The following is a 23,137-nucleotide window of genomic DNA, read 5'->3' as shown; positions in this document are numbered from 1 at the left end:
CATTATAACATTTTCTTGCTTGAAATCAATAGAGTTATTAAACTATATGTACCATTAATCACCACTAAAACTAGGAAAAACAAATTACCCATATCAATAAGAAAGCTCCAATCCCCCCCAAAAATCCCTCTGGCAAAAAAATAAAACTTTAAAAGCTGCTACAAAAATATATGCCACCAAATAAAGACTGAAAGCACCAATTACCACACCAAACAAGAAGAAATCCAACCGCACCTTTTATGATTTTGCAAAGAACAAACTTGAAAGACTCAAGCTCCATCCCACCCCTAAAAGGACCTAACAGTAAAGAATGCAGTGATGAAGCAGTTAAAACAAACTTCTTCAACACATTCTTCGGCTCCGTCTTTGTTAACAGCAATTGCTCATGCCCAACATTCCCCAGTCGTACCGCAAATAACTACAGTGATCTAACACAAATAGATTTCATAGAAGATAATGTTGAAAAGACACTACACAGGCTAAAACTATCTCTATCTATTGGACCTGATGAACTATGTGCATACTTCTTTAAAAAGCTGTCCACTGCAATAGCAGAACCCCTAAGCATAATCTTCGAAAAATCCTTCAGGACCAGCTACCTACCCAAACTATGGTCACTAGCCATGGTATCCCTATCTTCAAAAAGGGAGACCCCAGCCTAGTTTAAAATTACAGACCAATCTCTTTATACTGCACCACCTGCAAAGTCATGGAATCAATAATTAACCATTCCATTACGCTCCACCTAGAAACCAACAACCTACTCTGTAATAAACAATTTGGTTTCAGAAAAAAAATATCCTGTAATCTACAACTTCTACACTGCAAGAACATATGGACTACAAATCTTGAGCAGGGCAAAGCAATAGACATAATTTACATAGACTTCTGTAAAGCCTTTGATTTAGAGGTACATGACAAACTACTTCTAAAACTAAAATCCTATGGCATCTCCGGACCCCTATATACTGTATTTTTTGGAGTATAAAATGCACCATTTTTCTCCAAAAAAGAGGGTGAAAATTTGGGTATATCTTATACTCTGAATGTAGCCCCTCTCAGCTTCTCAAACGGAGGTTTCAGAGGCTGTAAAAGCATCAGAAAAGAAGCTTCAGAAAAGAAGCCCCCAAACAGAGCCTCAGAAAAAAAGCCCCCAAACAGAGCTTCAGAGGGTTTTTTTCCTGAAGCTCTTTCAGAGGCTTTCAGAGACATTAAAAAAAGTTTTTTTCTGAAACAGAGTTTCAGAAGCTTCAGAGGCAGAAAAAAAAAGCAAGGCACAGAGCTTACAACCAAGGAACCTGTTGTTAAAATTCACCTCTGGAACAGCTGATTGGAGATATTCCAGGAGGCCGATTCACCTGCCAATCAGCTTTTTTCTTATTTTTCTCCCCAAAAACTAAGGTGCATCTTATACTCTGGTGCATCTTATACTCCAAAAAATACAGTAATTGGATAGCTGCGTTCCTGTCAAACAGATAACAAGTGGTCAAAATAGGGACCGCCCTATCAAGTCCTGCATCTGTTAATAGCAGTGTTCCCCAAGGCAGTGTTCTAGGACCAACACTCTTCATACTATACATAAATGACCTTTGTGATCATATTATAAGTAACTGTGTTCTCTTTGCTTATGATGTAAAAATATTTAACACCACTGACAATGCTGCTACCGTTCAAAAAGACCTTGACTTTGTGTTGGAATAATCAAACAATTGGCAACTCCAAAACTCAGCCAACAAATGCTCTGTATTACACATTGGCAAAAAGAATCAGAATACAAAATACATGCTGAGCGGACACGATTCTGTCAAGGGCCTTGGAGTACTCATATCTAATCATCTAAGTGCCAAAGTCCACTGTAACAACATCACCAAAAAGGCATTAAGAGTTGTAAACCTAATCTTGCGTAGCTTCTTCTCTGGTAATATCTACTAACCAGAGCATACAAAACATTTGCTAGACCAGTTCTCAAATACCACTCAAATACAATTTCATATCGGAATTAATACAATTGAACATGTCCAGAAATATTTCACAAGAAGAATCCTCCACTCCCCTGCTTGCAACGAAATAGTTTATACTACCAGATTTAAAATTCTGGGCTTAGAAAACTTAGAACTATTCCGCCTTCGGTATGACCTAAGCGTAGCTCATAAAATTATCTGCTATAATGTCCTACCTGTCAATGACTACTTCAGTTTCAACCACAACAATACATGAGCACACAGTAGATACAAACTTAAGGTAAACCATACCAAACTCAATTGCAAAAAATATGACTTCAGCAACAGAGTAGTCAATGCCTGGAATGCACTACTTGATTCTATGGTTTCATCCCCAAACCCCCAAATTTTAACCCAGGACTGTCTACTGTTGACCTCACCCCATTCCTAAGAGGTCTGTAAGGGGCGTGCACAAAAGCACCAGCGTGCCTACTGTCCCTCGCCTAATGTTTCTTCTATTTGTATCTATTTTATGTGTCCAATCCATGCTTATACTTATTACTTAATACATTCTTTTTTTTTTTTTTTTTTTTATATAAAAAGTTTTTATTGGTCAAAAAAGATTTATGCAAATACATATCAGGTATGGTAAATTTTCATTTTTCTTATACATGATAAGAATTTTACTCAAAATTTTAAATACATACAACAGCCATATGGCAAGCAGGTGATACGAAGTAGCTAAGTTTCAATCTTACATACACAATAAGGAAGGGTCAAGAATAATCAGAATATCATACGAAAGAGAATAAGGAAAACCAACACAATACCAAATATCTTTGTCACTTCCTAGTTTTGGATCTCAGAACTCTGGGCTCAGCCTGACCCAATTCCAGGGCCGCAACAGCGGCAGCCGCCTCCGCCCCATGGTCTATAACCTCCCCTTCTTCAATTCCTGGGTCATCTAAATCCAGGAGGGCTTTGTGTTCCTCCACGTAGGCCGCAGCCTCCGCAATTGTACTAATTTTTTTCGTAATGCCCTCCCGGAAAATCATCAATCCCTCTGGCATCAGCCATCTGAAGCCCACTCCTTCTGGTACAATTTGCTTGATAAAAGTAATATTTCTTTCTCATTTCACGTACCTGTCTGGGAATCTGCCTCAGAATGGCTATCTCCCTGCCCCTATAAGTCAGTGCCCCACTCCTATGTTTTCTAAGAATTTCATCTCTCGTCTCTCTTTTCACAAATTTGACATGAACCTCTCTAGGAACTGCATGCGTGCGTGCATATTGTGAATTAACTCTATAAACTCGATCCACATCCCAATTCATAAAATCAACACCTCTCCCAAGAAATTCTCCCAACAGTTTAGTCACAACATCTCTCAAGTCTTCTTGGTCCACTTCTTCCAAATTTTGAAACCTAAGGAAATAAGACATTTTATCCATCTGTAGTCCAAGCACAGCATTGCTTGTCGTCTCCCCTCTTTTCTGCACTGCCCGCATCTCACCCTCCAGACCTTCCACTTTCTGCTTATTTTCTGCTGAGACTTGTTGAGTATCCTTTAAATCCTTTTGGATAGTCACAATTTCTGCTCTTATTTCATCCAGTTTCTTGTCCATATTAGATAACTTTTCCAGAATTCTCTCCATTTCTCCAGCAGTTGGTCTCTGACCTTTTGCCATTTAAAAAAATTTTCAAAATCCTCAGGCAAGCACAGTATCCTTATAATTTCCTCCGGATCCACCAGGGGGCACTCACAGGAGCAACGAGTCCAGAGTACAGTTAATCAACCAGGAAGCCGAAGGGAAGTGATGTCATCAAGATTCTCATAGTGAAGGCGGAAGCTGGACGCCACCATTGTTCCCCAGAGGGAGGGGGGGCCTCAAACCCTCCCTCCTAAATTTCTCCATCACCTCTTCTCTCCAGAGCTCCACAAAACCGGTAATCTTGTTATTTTAAGTTCTCCTCTCTCCAAAGTGATTCGTACTCCTTCCAGTCGCAGGGGAGAAAAAACCCCCCCGCACTCCGGAATACTCCACTCACGTTTGCCGATATTCCCTTCCCTTCTTCATTCCTCAATTCTTCTCCGTTCCCTGTTCACCACCAGGCTGCTGCAATTATAAATCCAAAGCCCCGGTGTCACCGGGCACAGCGGCCCAGGCGACGACCAAAGTAATGGCCGCGGCCTGTAGCCTCCGAACCCCGCCGAGCCTAGGACGCGCCAGCATCGGTCCCCCCAGTCCTGTATATCGGCTGGGAGACCCCTGGCGAGCCGTCCGTGCGGCAGGTGTCCTTTTCGGAACACCTGGCCCCTAAGGGCCTCGGCGGCGGCCGGATTCGGACACTGGAGGCAGGAGAAGCCTTCCAGACGTCCGTTGCCACCGGACACCGGAAGTCGTCCTCATTACTTAATACATTCTTGACAAATAAATAAATAAAAATAAAATAAATATATGCTAGTCATTCCAGACTCTAGGAGGCGATGCTCATCTCCGTTTCAAAGCCAAAGAACCAGCGCTGTCCGAAGACATCTCCGTGGTCATGTGGCCAGCATGACTAAATGCCAAAGGCGTACAGAACACTGTTACCTTCCCACTCAAGGTAGTACCTATTTTTTCTACTTGCATTTTTACGTGCTTTCGAACTGCTAGGTTGGCAGAAGCTTGGACAAGTAATGGGAGCTCACCCCACTATGTGGCACTAGGGATTCGAACTGCTGAACTGCTGATATTTCGATCAACAAGCTCAACGTCTTAGCCACTGAGTCACTGCATCCCTTTCTGTTTACTACATGATATCTTCCTTCATCCTTGGGCTATATAGTTTTTCTTCTGTGGCAGGCTTCCCAAAAGTTTCAATCAACACCAGTCCTCCAACTCCTTCCCCAAATTTCTGCCACCATCCTCAGATGCTCTCTTTTATTAAGTCACTATTGTTTTCCAACCTACATTCCTCCAGATGCCTCGGATTAGAATCCTGTTATATCACAGGATCTTGACCAATCATTAAATGAAGTTTGTTAAGCAGCCAGCAGACTTTAGCCTGTAATTAAAAAAGTTGTAGACCAAGACAATGAAGGGGGAAAGACTATAATTCAGCATTCCATAATATGATACCATCCAAGTATATGGGACTGCAGGTTCCATCATTCCATCATCCATCAGCTTCCATTCCATCAGCTTCCATCATTCCCCATACTATTATTTAGCCAATGGTTAAATAAAACTGATTCAGTTTTTGAAGACTTCAGTTTATTCTTTCCCTCCGTTCTCTTGGATTGAAGAAACATCTTGCAGGCCTTTGCCAAGTACTTGACTGATAGTTCATCTGGTATTCCCCTCCCCCCAACACATTGCTTAGAGACTCAGATTTTTAAAAACCTAAGCAATGTCAACTGCATGTCTTAGGCTGGCTCATTAGGTGGTTTTTGCAGGCCCAGGGTGCCACACCCCTGCTGCTAGCATCTATCTGCAGCAGTACTACTAATGAAGCCCTGATGCTCCTCAACATTTTTTGAGGGCTGAGCTGTCTTAAACAATGGATTTACAGCCAGGAAAGCAGAGCTGCTTGTCTTTTGATTAGTGGCATGTGGTAGCTGAAAGGCAAGTCAGAAGAACTAAGAATCTGTGACAAGCACGCTTCTCCCTTGCTAATGTCATCCGGTAGGGCAGAGGCCCCAAGGGTCTTGCACAGTAATTCATATATTCTGATTTGCCCATATCAGAAAACAGCTGGAGACCACTTATTTTTTACAATGCAAAGTATTAAGCCATGGAGGCCATGGCCTCAGGCAGTAATCCAAGATTTTGAATTCCAGAAATTTCAATTAGGCAATTTGGAGTGAGAGGTTCCGTTGAGCCCATCCCTTTGAGAAGGGCTTTTGGGATGACTTTCTCTTTACCAACTTGTGTCCTATGGGCAGAAAGACAAATGATAAAACATAGAGACAAATATAAATAAATTATTTAGCAGACAAGAGAAAGGAAAAGTACCAAAATGTGGACTGGCCCTTTAAGGATTGCTGCTCTCCAACCATGACCGAGGAAGGAAAAACCATTTGCAAGACTTGGAAGTGTGTGCCATTTGTGGCTTGGATGCAGAGCAAGGCACTGTATTGTATGTATGAATAATCAGTTGGGTTCTACTATAAAAACTGAGTAGCTTCTCAGCTGTTTCAAAAAAATTTAAAATATCATTGAATGAAAAATCATCTTTAAATTCTTATGAAATCCTCTTCCAAACTGTTTTAGTATTTAGTTCATTTTTAGACAAAATCAATTTGTTTCCTGATTGTTTCTTGATTGCTTAATTGTAGCCTATGACTATCATTTAAGTGTTAAATTTGTACCCTATGACTATCATTGTGTTGTAAGTGTTGTACCTTGATGAAGGTATCTTTTCTTTTATGTACACAGAGAGCATATGCACTAAGACAAATTCCTTGTGTGTCCAATCACGCTTGGCCAATAAAAAATTCTATTCTATTCTATTCTATTCTATTCTATTCTATTCTATTCTATTCTATTCTATTCTATTCTATTCTATTCTATTTGCTATAATATTTCATGCTCTTGTAAAATAATTGTTAGCTTCCTTCAGATTAATTCTACTTTTCTCTGCTTCTTTTTTCCACTGGTGTAAGAATTAAAAATCTCAGTTGGCCAGACTAAAAAGACCCATGAGCAACTTGTCCTAACTTTCTCGTCATCTGTTGACTTCCAGATTCCTGATTGTTACAAAGTGTGGTGGTGAGAAATTAATCTGTGGCTCTTCAGATATTCTGCACTATACTTCCTCCATGAATATTGGTCATTCTGACTAAGACAGGTGAAAGATGGATTACAATATAATTGGAAGGGACATATGTAGTCCAAACGTCTGATGTCTTACAGCTCACTTGGAGTTATTTTAAAGTGGAAGCATTATATTGGAGAAGAATTTGACTGCAGCCGTTGAAAATAAGCCTAATATGAGCCAACAGCATGATGCAGTTTCTGGGAAGACTAACACGGTTCTAGGCTGCCCTACATGAAACATTGTACCAACGATGCATGAACTCCTCTTTTTCCTGTACTTTGTACAGGTGAGACCCCTTCTAAATGGGTTTGGGGCACCGTGTTTCTCAAAGGATATTGATGGGTTTGAAAAGCCCAGAGGACTCAGAAATTGAGATCATGCCTTATGAAGACAGGCTGGAAGAATTTGGGGTGTTCGTTCTAAAGAAAAGAAGAATGGGGAGAAATGGGGTATCTTTCGTCAGGTACATAAAAGAGCACTATTGGTAGGATGGTCCAAAGCTATTTTCCATTGCTACCAAAACTACCCCCCAAATGGGGATACGTTGCAGTTATGGGGATTTTATATAAATATAAGGAAAAATTTCCTAGTTGTAAATTTGTACTGCAGTAGAACTGGCTGCCAAGGGAGATTATCCATCTTTGGAGGTTTTTAAGAAGAGGCTTAAGAATGATTTAATGAGTTTTTCTATACATTGCAGATCATTGTGGTGATGAGACCACTAGATGATCCTTGTGGTCTCTTCCAATTCTGCAACACCATGATTCCATGAGTTACACTCTTCCTTGAATAAGTGTATTGACAATAATGACCAGGAACCTAGGTTCGGGTTTTTTTAGCAACAATTAGGCTGGTACCTACATTCATAACAGCCACTCCAACTTTGCAACTATATTCTACACTGATTCCTGAACGAAAATGCTTATTATGAGGCACATTGTTTTCAAATGTTTTATGCATGTAGCTGCACATTTTAAAAGAAAGACAAGACAAAATGTTTTGAACTAGAAGTACAGGCATGCATATTCACTCTCAGCCAAAGAAACACATTGGATGATTTGGGGCCATTTACTATTTCTCAGTCTAAATGGAGAGTGCTCTATAAGCTCCTTTGAATTCTTGAGGAGAAAAAAAAAATCAAGACTGAAAATCAAGATTCTAATAAATACCTTCTAAGTAATATATATTTGTACTGGCCACCTTAGAACAATGGCTATCGTATATGTGCTGTATAAATTCAAATAATTAGTTGATGGCAACAAAAAGAGAATTTTTAAAGAACTTTGTCCAATTGTAGATCATAAGTACGAATATAGGGACCCTGTTACATAAACATCCCCTCTCTAACTTTTCATCTATAAGAACAGGAAACTGGGTTTTATATATTCATTTTGGCAAATAATAATTATGACTGCATTTCCACATGCCTCCTTTTAAAGCTGAATGTTCTCCCCAAACTTTAAATTCAAAATAAGGGATTTATTTAAAACTTGAAATATGCATACCATGCTATAACAACAACTTTTAGCACAAACTTTGTTGGGCCAATAATGTTTTCCGATAGCAATTTCTGATTGCAAGTGAATCACCAGCCTAATGCTATCCCCTTTTATACATATATTAATTATTGTATTTTTCTCCTTGAAATTTTCTTTTTTGAGTTGTTTGTGCAAAATCACAGTTCTACTTAGCTCAAGAAATATCGATTCACAATCAGTGAGTCCACTGTTTGCTATTTTCATTTTTCTGAATTATAGTATTAAAGTTATTATTTGTATGATTACTTATACATTTCTCTGAACCAATTTTCAGCCATTTATTTATTCTTGCAAACCAGCTGATTATTAGTTCAGGCAGAGAAAAATGGACTAAAGCAGTTCTGATCCATGAATTGAAGAGGTTGTGGTTTATCAACTGATGGAACTCTATAGATCACATGAACTCTGCTGATCATATTTTGAGAAAGAGTACCATCATGTAATGGACAAGTTCTATTCTGCAGCCTAAATAGCATAGCCTAAGTGCTCTCAAACCTCTACAGGGCTTCATTCAATAAAAGTGTAGAAGACAACAAGAATCTGACTCCCAGCAGCCTATGTAATTTGCAGTGTTTTGTTGGCTATCTGCTTACTGTGCTTCTTGGGAACAGAAGTTATATTTCTGATAATAATAGTAGCCAAAGTAGAAGTCCCATTATGACAGGAGTATACTGCATAAAGTAAAAAAAACCACAGCCACAAAAGCTCAGCACGTACCTTTTATTTACACAGTGGACTCACTGACTACCTTTATCACATATCTTCCCACCAGTTTGGCAGTTTCTTAAGCATCATTTGATAACCAGTTTGATCTAATGGTTAAGGCATCCTAGAAACTGGGAGATTCTAGTGCCACCTTAGGTATAAAGCCAGGTGATCATCTAGGGTCAGGCACTTTCTCTCAGCCCTAGGAAGGAAGCATTGACAGAGAACTTCTGAAAAAACTTTGCCAAGAAAACTGCAGGGACTTGTTCAGACAATATCTGAGGATCAGACACAACTGAATTAGGAAAAATAAACATAATTAATTAAGTATGATTGGGGTTGTGTTTTACCACATTTGGAGAACACTAGCTTAAAGAAATTGGCATTATTTCATTTATATATTACATTTATTTCATTTCTAGTAGATTCATTATGGATATTCTGTTTTCCTATGAGAATTGCCATGACTAAATCAGGGCACAAACCTACTTTGCTAGTTACTTTAGAATTTACAGTAGTACAAATTCTGTAAAAGTTGCAAAAAAACAGATGGTAATTCATACTCCAAATTTGTTAATCTGAACTGGCATTCCATTTTCATCAGCCCAATTTAGCTTTTTTATTCTGAACTTAGATGTGGTATTCTCAAGAGGCCAATGGGGTTTCTTCCCTAGTTAATCATTCTTATAGAAACCCATTGGCCGAGTTAAAACATTGTCTTAATGTAATGTCATTTGGTTTGAGCTTAGCAACTTTTCCGAACTCAGATGCAGTGGGGTAATGTATGAATCAGACTACTATGGTTTGTTCAGTAAAACATAAAACAAACCATCACCAACCACTGAAATCAGTGGGAGTTAACTTAGTCACAACTGATGCAAGTTACAGTCATCTTAATTGGCCAAATGGGGGTTCAGCTTGGAGTGCAGTTTTCATCCTGTGCAGTATGAAAGGCAACTTGGAAAGGTGGAATATAAATGTTTCAAAATAAATAAGAAAAAATACGCAAATTCAGATACCTATATTTATCTCCCCCATAAAATATTCAATATGTACAGCAAAAACAAAAGCATCAGCTTATGCCTGTTCTTACAATAATTCTTTTGGAACTTTTTTCTCCTTTTTGGGAGGGTGGAGTGAGGGGAGTGGGTTCAGTTTTGCACCTGGGTTATTTTTTAATCTTGCGTCTTAAATGAAAGAACAGCATTTCAGAATCAACAGATGGAGCTGACAGAAGGAAGACTACATACAAACATAGACATATACGCATATATATGTGTACAGATATATTTGCAAGAGACAACACCCAGCACCAACACAGACCAAGCTTAAGACCACAATAACTCCAGCAACAGTATCTATGGTAACACAAGCTCCTCTATAACTCCAGCGAGTCACAGTTAATGAAAACCTTTGAAAAGCTAGCTGTTTAATTGTCTGTCTTTTTTTTTTAATTTTAGAGTTCTTTAAAAAAATCATTGGCATTTAAATAATGTACGAAAGAAGCTATAATTGTATCTGCCAAAGCCCAAATTCCTACAGGAACTTCAAAGGCAATTATAGCAGAAAAGATAAAATTAAGAAGGATAAAAAGAGGAACTCACAATTTACTAAAGGGGAACAGAAGCAATGCTGCCGCCTTGACTCTTTTGGGCCCCCAGCAGTCTCCTGCAGAAACAACACAGTTTCACATGCCCCAATTTAGGGTTTCTGAGTGCTCGGGGAGAGTGCAATTGAGTTGTTGATGGCAAAAACACCAATTTCTAAATCCTGGGGGTCTACAATCAACCAAGAAGAGAAAGAATGCTTTTGATTCTCCCACTTTTCAATGTTTTTCCTTTCTTTTTAGAATTGTACTAATTATATATATATATATATAACTTAGATAATAAAATAAAAATAAATAAATATAAGTTGCACAAGTATCGACACCAGGGATCCCTTACTGGGGTGGCATGGTTTCTCTTCTTGATCAGAGGCAATAGTGTTGGTAGGGTTGTGCATTAGAGGCAGTGAGCTTATCACAAAAAATCACACTCCAAAATGCCTTTACAGGTAGTCTTTAACCTACAGCCAATCATTTGGCAACCATTCAGAGTTACAACAGCACTGAACAAAGTGACATGACCAGTCTTCACAAGTACAACCTCCTGATAGCACATGCTCAACATTTGGGTGTTTGGCTACTGGCGTGTATTTATCATGTTTGCAGCATGTTGGGGTTATTCCCCTCTTACTATGATTGGAGCGGTACCCATGCAACTTTCCGGCCCTACAGTAAGAGACCCCAGGATGGTTTACTTCTCTATATACAGACTTTTCTCCCTGTGGTGGGCAAAGAAAGTCTGGTATCGTCCCTCAGTTTCATGAGGAAAAGGAAAGCCCAACATGGCTGCATTTATCCATCAGCCTAGCCATACTATGGTTTGTTTGGTATTTGCTTATGATGTGTAATGTTCAATCGCTGTGTGTTGCCTGAGCCCATGGTGATCAGAGTGGCATGCCAATGATCTCCTAAAAGTCCCTGACTGTGGGAAGATGCCAGATTTTACACAAACACACAGAAGCAACACTATTTATTTATTTTTATTTATTTATTTAATTTGATTTTTATACCGCCCTTCTCCCGAAGGACTCAGGGCGGTGTACAGGCAAAATAAAAACAACAATACAAATATACACAATTTAAATACCCTTAAAAAACTTATTCAAAATTAGCCTGATATTAAAAAATCATCATCAATTAAAACCCCATTTAAAATTTGTAAAATTCCCTTTTAAAATCCAATTAAGCCAGCCCCGCGCGAATAAAAAGATGGGTCTTCAGTTCGCGACGAAATGTCCGAAGGTCAGGTATTTGACGTAAACCAGGGGGAAGCTCGTTCCAGAGAGTGGGAGCCCCCACAGAGAAGGCCCTTCCCCTGGGGGCCGCCAGCCGACATTGTTTGGCGGACGGCACCCTGAGAAGTCCCTCTCTATGGGAGCGTACGGGTCGGTGGGAGGCATGTGGTAGCAGCAGGCGGTCCCGTAAGTACCCAGGTCCTAAGCCATGGAGCGCTTTAAAGGTCGTAACCAACACCTTAAAGTGCACTCGAAAGGCCACAGGCAGCCAGTGCAGTCTGCGCAGGAGCGGTGTTACATGGGAGCTACAGGTAGCTCCTCTATCACCAGCGCAGCTGCATTCTGACTAACTGAAGCCTCCGAGTGCACTTCAAGGAGCCCCATGTAGAGAGCATTACAGTAATCCAAGCGAGAGGTAACGAGGCATGAGTGACTGTGCATAAGGCATCCCGATCAAGGAAGGGGCGCAACTGCCGGACCAGGCGAACCTGGTAGAAGGCCCCCCTGGAGACGGCCGTCAAATGATCTTCAAACGACAGCCGATCATCCAGGAGGACGCCTAAGTTGCGCACCCTATCCTTTGGGGCCAATAACTCGCCTCCGACAGCCAGCTGCGGCTGCAGCTGACTGAATCGGGATGCCGGCATCCACAGCCACTCCGTCTTGGAGGATTAAGCTTGAGCCTGTTTCTCCCCATCCAGACCCGTCGGCTTCCAAACACCGGGACAGCACTTCAACAACTTCATTGGGGTGGCCGGGGTGGAAAAGTACAGCTGAGTATCATCAGCGTACTGCTGGTATCTCACCCGAAACCACTGATGATCTCACCCAACGGCTTCATGTAGATGTTGAACAACAGGCGAGAGAATCGACCCCTGCGGGACCCCACAAGTGAGGCCCTCGCGGTCGACCTCTGCCCCCCCGTCAACACCGTCTGCGTCCGGTCGGAGAGATAGGAGGAGAACCACCGATATACGGTGCCTCCCACTCCCAATCCCCCCAGCCGGCGCAGCAAGATACCATGGTCGATGGTATCAAACGCCGCCGAGAGGTCTAATAAGACCAGGGCAGAGGAATAACCCCTGTCCCTGGCCCTCCAGAGATCATCCACCAATGCGACCAAAGCTGTCTCCGTGCTGTATCCGCGTCGGAAGCCGGACTGGAACGGATCTAGATAGACATCTTCATCCAGGTATTGGGGTAGTTGTCGCGCCACGGCACTCTCTACAACCTTCGCAACAAAGCGAAGGTTGGAGACTGGACGATAATTACCCAAAATAGCTGGGTCCAGGGAGGGCTTCTTAAGGAGGGGTCTCACCACCGCCTCTTTCAAGGCGGCAGGGAAAACCCCTTCCAATAAAGAAGCGTTGATAATCCTCTGGAGCCAGCCTCGTGTCACCGCCTGAGTGGCCAGTACCAGCCAGGAAGGGCACGGGTCCAGTAAACATGTCGTGGCGTGCAGCCCCCCCAACAACCTGTCGACGTCCTCGGGAGCCACAGGGTCAAACTCATCCCAAATGGACTCAACAAGACGTGCCTCCTCTCCCTCGCTTGGATCATCCCAATTTCGGTCCAGACCGTCCCTCAGCTGAGCGATTTTATCGTATAGATAACCGCTAAACTCCTCGGCTCGTCCCTGCAACGGGTCATCCCGCACCTCCTGATGTAGGAGAGAGCGGGTCACCCGAAACAGGGCGGCCGGGCGGTTATCTGCCGACGCAATGAGGGTGGAGGCGTAGAAACGCCTCGCTTCCCTCATTGCCACTAGGTAGGTCCTAGAATAGGACCTAACTAGTGTCCGATCAGCTTCGGAGCGACTGGACCTCCAGGTGCTCTCCAGGCGTCTTCTCTGGCGTTTCATCTCCCTCAGCCCCTCGGAGTACCAGGGGGCCGGACGAGATCTCCGCCGGGTCAGAGGCCGCAAAGGCACGACACGGTCCAAGGCCCCGGCCGCGGCCCGTTCCCAGGCCGTGACCAGTTCCTCAGTCGTGCCGTGGGCCAGTTCCTCAGGGAATGGCCCAAGCTCCGTCAGGAACCTCTCGGGGTCCATCAGGCGCCTGGGACGGAACCACCGTATAGGTTCCGTCTCCCTGCGGTGGGGAATGGCGGTTCGGAAGTCTAGGCGAAGGAGAAAATGATCGGACCATGACATTGGTTCTGTTACTAAATCATCTAACACCAGATCATTAAGCCACTGCCCAGAGATATAAATCAGATGCAGCGTGCCTCCCCGAGTCGTGGGGCCATCATTTACTCGAATCAGGTCCAAGGCCGTCATGGAAGCCTGGAACTCCCGAGCTGCCGTCGATGACAAGCCAACTGATGGCAGGTTAAAATCCCCCATGACTATAAGTCTGGGGGTTTCGACCGCCACAGCAGCGAGCACCTCCAACAGCTCAGGCAGGGCTGTGGTCACGTAGCAAGGAGCCAGGTACGCGATCACCAAGCCCAACTGATTCCTATAGCCCCATCGCACATAGAGGGATTCACAGCCGGCAATCTGAGGAACAGTGGTCTCCCTCGGCTCTAGATCCTCCCTAATGACAACCGCCACCCCCCCACCCCTACCTTGGTCCCTCGGCTGATGGAATGCTCGGAAACCTGGCGGGCACATCTCGACAAGGGGGACCCCCCCCTCTGGGCCCAACCAGGTTTCCGTAATACCCATAAGGTCCGGACTCCCCTGAATAAGATCACAAATCAGGGGCCTTATTAACCACGGACCGAGCATTACATAGCATCAGCCGAAGGTCCAAGCTCTGAGGATCATGGCCACCCGAGGCAGGTCGGGACTGAGGGCGGAGCACGCGATCGCTCTCAAACATCGAACGCGTGCTCCCTCAACACGATCGGCCCCTCCCCGCCATATCTGCCTCTCCCACTTACCGTACAGATTGAGTAACCCTCTAAACCTGGAACGTCTTCCCCCCCTGCCTTCAGACCAGAAGGAATAATGTTGCGCACTAGCACAGGGGCTGGATCCCTCCCAGCGGGTTTGTCCCCACCCGCCAAATCCCTCCCCCCCCTTAAAAAACCCTTATTTAAAAAACTATTTAAAAAACCCCACAACTTCTTCTTGGCCGCATGCCACCTCTCTGGGTCCCAAGACCCTTCGTTAAGGTAGGCCCTTGATAGTTTGGAGGGCCATTCCTGCGAGGCGGGGGAACCTCGCAGTTGTCGTAGTTCGGCGAATGAGTATCTCATGGGAAATAGTCCATTTACAGCGACAAGATGTCCATTCCTGACCGGCGAAGATGTTCTGGTCGTACCTGTAGATCGTCAAACCCGGTGTTAGGCATATTACTAGCCACTCGGGCAGAAATATTATCATAGTCCGTAGAAAGTCCAAATGGGTCCAGAGACAACCAGGGCTTGGCATAATAGCCTCCCCTTGGTTGTTTCCTCGGCTACAAAGATGGAAAAGTCAGTAGCCGGGATAGTATCCCTTGGGTTCCCGGCAGCATACCATCATGGGACAAACCCGTGAGGCCTGCTAATCAGGACGAAATTCTGTCACCGGTACCGTCAGTGCCGTCTTTGCCGTCCAACACCGTGCCGCTGTTGTACCTAACCAGGCCAAGCCACCTCTCAGTCGACGATGGAAAACACGACCTAAGATGTAAGCCGTAGATAAAATTACGGCATTCTAGGCAGGCCATGGTAAAAGTCAGCAGTGGGGGGGAAGAATATTCCGGGCCATGTTCCGGGCCATGAAGAGAGAAGAGAAGAATAGGGGGAGGGGCAATAATCATGCCCGTGCCGGCCCCACTCCAGCCACCGATGTTACCTGCGGTCCAACACCCAAGACTCAGCATACCGCATGCCAGCATACCGCCGTCGATGTTGGGCCGCTCCCCAGCCGATTGATTACATCGTCGGCCGAAACGGCCGACAAACAGCTGAGTCAGGCTGGGCGTCTTCTCGCCCCCCCCAACATGGCCGCCGCCGTCCGCTGCTATAGAGGACCTCGGCTCCGTACTCAGCAGCCGAGAGCTCAATGAGGTCCGAAGACCTCGCTCTCGGCTGCCGGAAGGATCGCATACCCGGAGCCGAGGACCAGGCAGCCTGGCAGCCCATAGAACGGCATTGCGGCCTGAGGACTCTCAGCCGCCGTCTCCGCGGAGTCTCAGAGCGCCGCCATAACGCGCATGCGCAGAAGAACCACTAGATATAAGTAGTTTAATGGGATGATTTGTGGGCTGTCCATTTTTGGGACTATGCAATCTTCAGGTTATCCAATCCTGGGAGTGTGATGTGGGAACCCATTCAGGAGGAGGGGAAGAGAGATAAGAGAAAGAAGGAATGGCTATGCTTTCACACCAAACACAAACTCTATGGCTGCATGGCATGCATACCAGTCGCTAACTGAATCATGTTTTATTAATAAGCCGAATTCTTATCTAGACTCAGAAGCTAAGGTTTTTTTTTGGGGGGGGGGGAATCTTATAGAAGGCCAGAAGTAGACAACTTCTGTAACACTGCCAACTTAAATGCATGGCTGTGTTCCTGCAATTCTAGAATATTTTAGTTTTTTAACCTCATGGTAGTTTTACTTTGATGATTCAAATTAACCTACTTTGAAAGTGCTCCACAATGATGCATGTAAGTATGACCTTCAAAAATCTCATTACTCTGATAAGTTATACCAAACATAAATTCTAGATATTTATCATATGATCGCTTGAACTTCAGATTTAATGCAGTCAACTTAGTTAGCTTCACCTAATGCTACCTCCTATTCAAAGACAAAAAAGGGTATATATGAGAGAGAGTTTAATGTGTGATCTCTTTCAACATAGCTGTCTAATTACAAGCAAAGCTAAATCAACTTGTTTAATCAAGTATCTTGGGGGCAGGAAGAGTTAGGAATCTATTTTTCTCTGCTTAAAGAAAAACAAGGTTAATCCAGTTTCTAAACTGGGTTGTGTTTACAGGATCTAAACAGGATGCTTAATCAGGGTTGTTGAATAAACAATACTAATTGGATGCCCAGAAGACATTAAGCTTAGAGCTAAGTTGAAGGAACCCAAAAGTTATGGCTAGGTTCATGAAAGACACTGAACACATCCATGATATGCAAACCAAACCAAGACTAGACACAGTCTTTTGGTATAATATGTTTAGTGAATTCAGGATATATTCCAAAAAATTGCTGTGACTAAGCCTCAATCAACTACAGTTTATTAGTTTGGTTGATGCCTCTCATTCTGTCCTTGATGCAGCTCTTTACCTTTAAGATGGAGATTGGCTTTAGCCGTAGGCTTCAGCAATTGCTTTAAGAGTCAAACAGGAGCAGCTGATGCTACCTTTCCAGAAACCTTCCCTCAACCTATCTTTCAACAGGTTAGCATTTTCTCGGTCTTTGCTTTTTTCCCCTCAAGATGACTTTTGTAAAAGGCCAACAAACACTATCTGGAATGAGCAGTTGAAGGGCATTTTTCAAATTCAGGTGAACTAGTGCAATAGTTACAACTATTGTAGCTACATGTACTGAGTTCAGGTGGTGTGGTTGGTTGGAAAGTATACTTCAGATAATCTGAACATTCTTTCTAAAATGTATTACCTGACAGATTAGAAGATGTTTATTATTTCTATTTTTTCTGTGATAAAATGTTTTTCCTCTTCCCAATTTGTATGTGCTGCACAGGGCAGAGGAATATTATGAGAAAATTGTGGTTCTGCTCCAACCTGGATTGAGGAAAGAAGGAGAAGACTGAAGTTGCAACAAGGGAACCTTGAATTAATCATATGCTTCTGTACCTGGGGGCAAAATAATAGAAATGCATCTTTTAAACATTTAGAATTTTGCTGCAACTATTTTTTAATTAGGAGTTACTTTGGGTTGACGCTTGTTTATTTCTAGTTTTCTTCTGAGTCTTCTTAAGAGGATGTTTCACTTTTGAGCTTCCTTGGGTGTCTGTGGCTGGATTCATTCATCATGCTAAGCATAATGTGCTTTATCTGAACTGAGTTAGTTTGTAACAAATAGTAATTTTAAAAATGCTTTCTTTCTACAGGGCTTCTCTTGTATTATCTTCGCAGAGGAAGCAGTCTATCCCACAATGGCTTTCAGGTGTGAATCCCAGCTGTAACATTTTTTTCCATTTCCAATCCTATCCCCCAGATATTCTCCTCTCCCTTCCTTTTCTCAACCTGCAAAAAATATTTTTTTTGCCAGGAGAGAATATGGTGGTTAGGTGAGCAACACTTTCCACTTATTTCTATGGGTAAAATCCTTTTGGAACTAAATGCTGAGTGATAAACAAATGGTTATTTTAAGAGAAGAAAAAACAATGAGAAGCAGATAGGCTGGGCTTATCAGGTGGTGAAATACCTTCCATGCATCAAGGGAAACATTCCAAATTGAGAAAATCAACCTTTATTTCAATCTTCCTGGTATTCTTCAAAAGTTTTGGGAGCAGAGATTCCAAAATTCCTAATCAATATTTAGCCGCTATGCACTGCTTTCTTGGGTTTGGCTTAGTTTGTGTGATTCTAGTCATTGTATAAATATAAGCCATATATCATTGTTTAAAAACCCATTGTAGTTTATAAACCATGATTTAAGGTTTATGTTAATACAGTCAATTATGCTGTACCATTGCTAAGCAAATAATAGTTTAGTGTGACATCTGGACCCAATCTTATTATGTCCATCACTAATGCTGGATAGCCTTCATTCTGTCACTAAAGTTTTAATTATGTAGTTTGTTATATAGCTCAATAACATGACAACAACATAGCAATCCAGGTTTTCTTGGCCAGAGGTTTCTAAACTCTAAATTCTTTTCAAAAATTGATTGTTTTTACACTGTAGTTTTATTTACTTATTACATGAACCTGAGATCAGTACCCATATAAATTTGTTTAATAAAATAAACCATAAATAATTGAATTCCATTGTAGAGAAAATGCTGCAGGCAGAACTCCTTTTAAATATTACCATCTTAAAGTGCAATGGCCTTTTATGAGGCATTGTTGTAAACTCCTAGCATCAGTTAGATGAGATGGCAATGTGAAAGTTGAATTTTTTTTTCCATAAGAAATAATGCATTTACTTTTGCTGAAACTTCGAAGTATTCAGATTTATGTATGTCCATATGTATGTATGTATGTATGTATGTCTAAACAAATAATTCCCTCAACACTGTCAGACTATTTACTGAATCTATTTACTATTTACTGAATCTGCACTACTATTAATCGTTTCATAGTTCCCATCACCAATCTCTTTCCACTTATGACTGTATGACTATAATTTGTTGCTGGCAATCCTTATGATTTATATTGATATATTGATCATCAATTGTGTTGTAAATGTTGTACCTTGATGAACGTATCTTTTCTTTTATGTACACTGAGAGCATATGCACCAAGACAAATTCCTTGTGTGTCCAATCACACTTGGCCAATAAAATTCTATTCTATTCTATTCTATTCCATGAGGAAGAGAGTGTCTGAAGATGGTATAAGATTGCACCCCTTCTCCAGTCCTTTAACCTGATTCTAGCCCTAGCTTGCAATTTGCCAATTTTGTCAGGTTGTGATCAATGCCATATATTGTCTGCCAATAGAATATCACAGACTTTTGGTGGACTTTCAAAAATTGTCCCATTTCTCTACCAAATTCAGAAGAACATAGCATGCTAAGCCAAAAGCTACAGTTTGCAAGCCACAATCACTGCATTCATACAACCCTAAACTAAAGACAGACCAAATTATAGCATGGTCCCATGTGTTAACAGGAGCAAATAGCAGGTAATGCAATAAAATTCTATCCACATTTGACCTATGTTACTGTAATTTTTAACACACTGGTTTTAATTCTTTTTGGTCTTTTTCCTTATCCCTGGATAGGGCTCCATACAATCTCAATGAATTCAGCTCAAGCGCCTCTGAAAACAACGGTTTCGGTATCCCAGGTCAATTACTGGTCAGAAAAATTGTGTCGCAAATAGAGTTCTACTTTTCGGATGAGAACTTGTCCAAAGATTTATTCCTTCTGAGGCATATCCAGAGGAACAAAATGGGATTTGTCAGTATTAAGCTGCTGACAACTTTAAAAAAGGTGCCTAGTTTTTTTTTTTAATGTTTGTCTGTAAAGAGAGATGTTAAGCATTGCTTGAATTTGAACATCTTATGCTTCCCCAATCTGATGCCCTTCCATATTTGGAATGGCAACTCCCAGGATTGAGAAAAAAAACTGAAAAAGATATCTTTTAGAAATGTAGATAACAATTATAGATGTTTTAATGAAAAAAAAAAGTGCTCACTGTTTTTATACTTGGATAGAATCCTACTTTTCCAAATGTACGTAGATGAATGGTTTTAAATGTTAAGAGTGAATATATTTTTCTAACCTCACTCTTTTACTTATCTTTTCTATAATTTCTGAATAAAGATCAAAATGTAAAGTCCAGTTTGATGCAATTGGAAATGGCAATTGGTAATTTGGCATGCTTCCTTGATCTTTATTTTAGAAATATAGTAGACATTGCCTCAAGTTTTTGCTTTCTAGAATACAAAATATAATTAATATAGTCTGGAACTGAAAAGTCACAAGATGTGACACTAGCTTTGATGGATTCAGAGGATTTTATTGAAATTGGCTAATAAAACCCAACTTTATATTTCTCCCTTTTACTTCAGTCTTATTTGGTTCATACAAATGTTGTTACAAGATTAAATTTCATTTTTTCTGGGTTCTACCACATAATTAACAAACCTCTTTTGTAAGTCCAATAGGAAGAAAATGACCCAGCTACTCTCTTGATTTATTATTTGTATTTAAATTTTAAAACCTCAGCCGGTTCCTTTTTAGATCCAAGGAAATACTCTTTTTTGAATCATTTACCTGGCCTGTCAGTTGTAAATTCACTTTCAATGCATCTTTATCTTGTCGTAATACCTTTATCTGGTCACAATAATAACTTAGATAGCTTGCTTCTATCCATAGAAGCAAGCCTCATTACTGACATTATTGATATTGTGACTATTATTTTTAAATTCCATTATTTTAAGTTGATTTATCTAATCAAGGCTTAAATGATATGTGTTGTTACTTCTAACCATTTTTGAATTTTCTTTGACACCAGGACTGAAAAGACGATGCTTTATGGATTTGTTTATTGATAAGAGATAAGATATGGGATGAAGATGTATTTGCTATCTTAGAGAGAGGAAAGAAAATCTATTTTTTTTGTATTTGTGATAAATATAAAAGATTACCCTTGGAAGTCACTTCTTTATTTCTTTTCTCTTTTTTATAACATTCTTTTCTCTTTCTTCAACTTTTCTTTTTTCTTGAATTTTTCATTCCTTCCATTTTTTTTGCTAAATTTGAATTAGATTTTACTATCATAATTTCAATAAAATTAGAGAATTAGGGAGGTTTAAACTACTTCTGTATATTATCTGTATGTTCTGAACTTAAAATATGATTTATCTCTTTGTCAAGAAAGCTTGCATATCTTTATCAAGATCATCTTACTCACTACTGATATTTTTCCCTAAAAATTTTTTTTAGATGAAACGTTTAACTTGGAACTGGCAAGTGACCCTTTATGCTCTGCAATTCTCAACATTGCTGGAAATCAATGAAGAAAGGACCAAGGTGAGGAGGAAGGAGCCTATTCCAGAGTCTTTTATAAACGTCCCTCTAAACAAGACGCTTATTGCATGGAATGTCCTTTCATGTGAAGATTCTGGTTCTTCTTCACTCCTGCTTCAGGAAAGCTTTCTGGATACAATTGTGAAGCTGTTTGGGCCTTTTGGTGACATCACCTGCATACGCATCTTCAGACCTGGCAAAAAACTCCCCTCAGCGGTGAAGAAAGCTACCTCTGTTTATCCTGAGCTTTTGATTAGATGGTGTGCATTGGTAGAATATGAAAGGCTGAAGTGTGCCCAGAAGGCTTTTGCAGCGCTCACCCACAAGCAGTTCTGCTCTCCTGGGCAAAAGATCAAAGTGATCAGCATCTCTACTCTCAAAAAGATAAATGTGGCCAGTCAAGAAGATAATAAAAAGATTGAAGAAATACCAAAGTCAAAATGGCTCAACAAATTATCAGAAGGCCGTGAAGACTCCCTCCCCTGCAGTTCATCTACGGAACCAGATAGTATCCCAGTTTCTACTGCTAATATTCTTCAGAATTTCTTTTCTCCTCCTCCAATCCAATCTGCTACTAAGCCTTACAACTCATCAGGTCAGGCCTCCAGACCAAATTCCTTCAGCACACCATATGTAAAACGTCTTGAATTACGCAAACCATTGTCAGGGCCACCAGGCTGCTTAGCTATTTCTGCACCAAAATCAGGTGAACCAGAATTTAAGAAACCATCCACCCCCCCCTGTGGCAATAGAGTAGGTCCAGAAAACTTGGAGACACCAAAGAGTAATGGACCACCCTCTAATCAATCAGTTGCACCGAACCCAGAGTTTTTAGGTCCACGACCACTGACCACAATTTTCTGTAAACCGGTAGCTGTCTGTCCTACATTGATTCGCCTTCCTCGAGGGCCTGATGGGACCAAGGGTTTCGTCAATACCAGAGGGAGAGGGAGAGGGAGAGGGAGGGGGAGAGGGAGAGGAATAACTCTCTTAGAACCCTAAACTTTGTGATTTCTTGGCAGGGGGTGAAATCTTTATGCATGGTGATTGGGCAGTACAACATTCTTTGGAATGAGTTTAATTCCAAGGAATCCAGAAGTCCAAGGAATAAGAAGGCTCTGGAGAAAAAGAGAGAGATGCCTGCACAGTGTAAAATTGCGTTGTATGAATTTTAAGTTCTCTTTTGTTTTCCTCATTTAGTCTTTTTCCTTTCCTCATCTCCAAAGATATTTCCAACTTACACTGCTTGCAATATTTGCCTTTTCAACCCCAACTGCAAGATTTTGTGTGTCTCTAGTTTTTCCTTTCCCATCAGTTTTTTTTCCTTTTCTTTTTGCAACATGACCTTTTGCATTTACAATGTATTATCAATGGATAAGAGGTCTAAATGATTGTTAGTTACAAATGCCATTTAAGTTGTGCATTAATTAGACTTTGAGCACTTACCTTGTAGTGCTGTGAGAAACTGACAAAGAATATGTTGTTCAAGAGCAGACAATAAAAAGTGATACTTCAAAGATTTTTTGCCTCTCTTGCCTTTTTTTTTTTTTGCTGCTTCTGTCTTTTCTGCCCAAAGCCTTTGACAAAGACAAAGAACCAAGAGCAGCAAGGGTTACACATTGTCTCCTTGCTACTTGGCCTACAATCTGTGCAAGTAAAGGCAGCCTAGCCACATGCAACTGGACAGGTTAACCCGCTGGTG

General features: G+C 41.4%; 1 protein-coding gene across 1 annotated transcript; it reads left to right on the top strand.

The window, feature by feature from the left end:
• Nucleotides 1-4,445: 4,445 nt before the first annotated feature.
• On the top strand, nucleotides 4,446-22,610 carry LOC131198190 (la-related protein 6-like). Its single transcript, XM_058182690.1, has 5 exons — nucleotides 4,446-4,545; nucleotides 17,843-17,898; nucleotides 19,683-19,893; nucleotides 21,352-22,188; nucleotides 22,458-22,610. Exons 2-5 carry the CDS (start codon nucleotides 17,888-17,890, stop codon nucleotides 22,608-22,610), a joined length of 1,212 nt encoding a protein of 403 aa, XP_058038673.1. The 5' UTR covers nucleotides 4,446-4,545; nucleotides 17,843-17,887.
• The last annotated feature ends 527 nt before the right edge of the window (nucleotides 22,611-23,137 follow it).

The sequence above is a fragment of the Ahaetulla prasina genome, chromosome 4 (genome assembly GCF_028640845.1).
Source record: "Ahaetulla prasina isolate Xishuangbanna chromosome 4, ASM2864084v1, whole genome shotgun sequence".
NCBI classification, from domain to species: Eukaryota; Metazoa; Chordata; class Lepidosauria; order Squamata; family Colubridae; genus Ahaetulla; species Ahaetulla prasina.
Note: the sequence above shows the minus strand (reverse complement) of the source record. Positions and strands in the feature narration are given on the sequence as shown.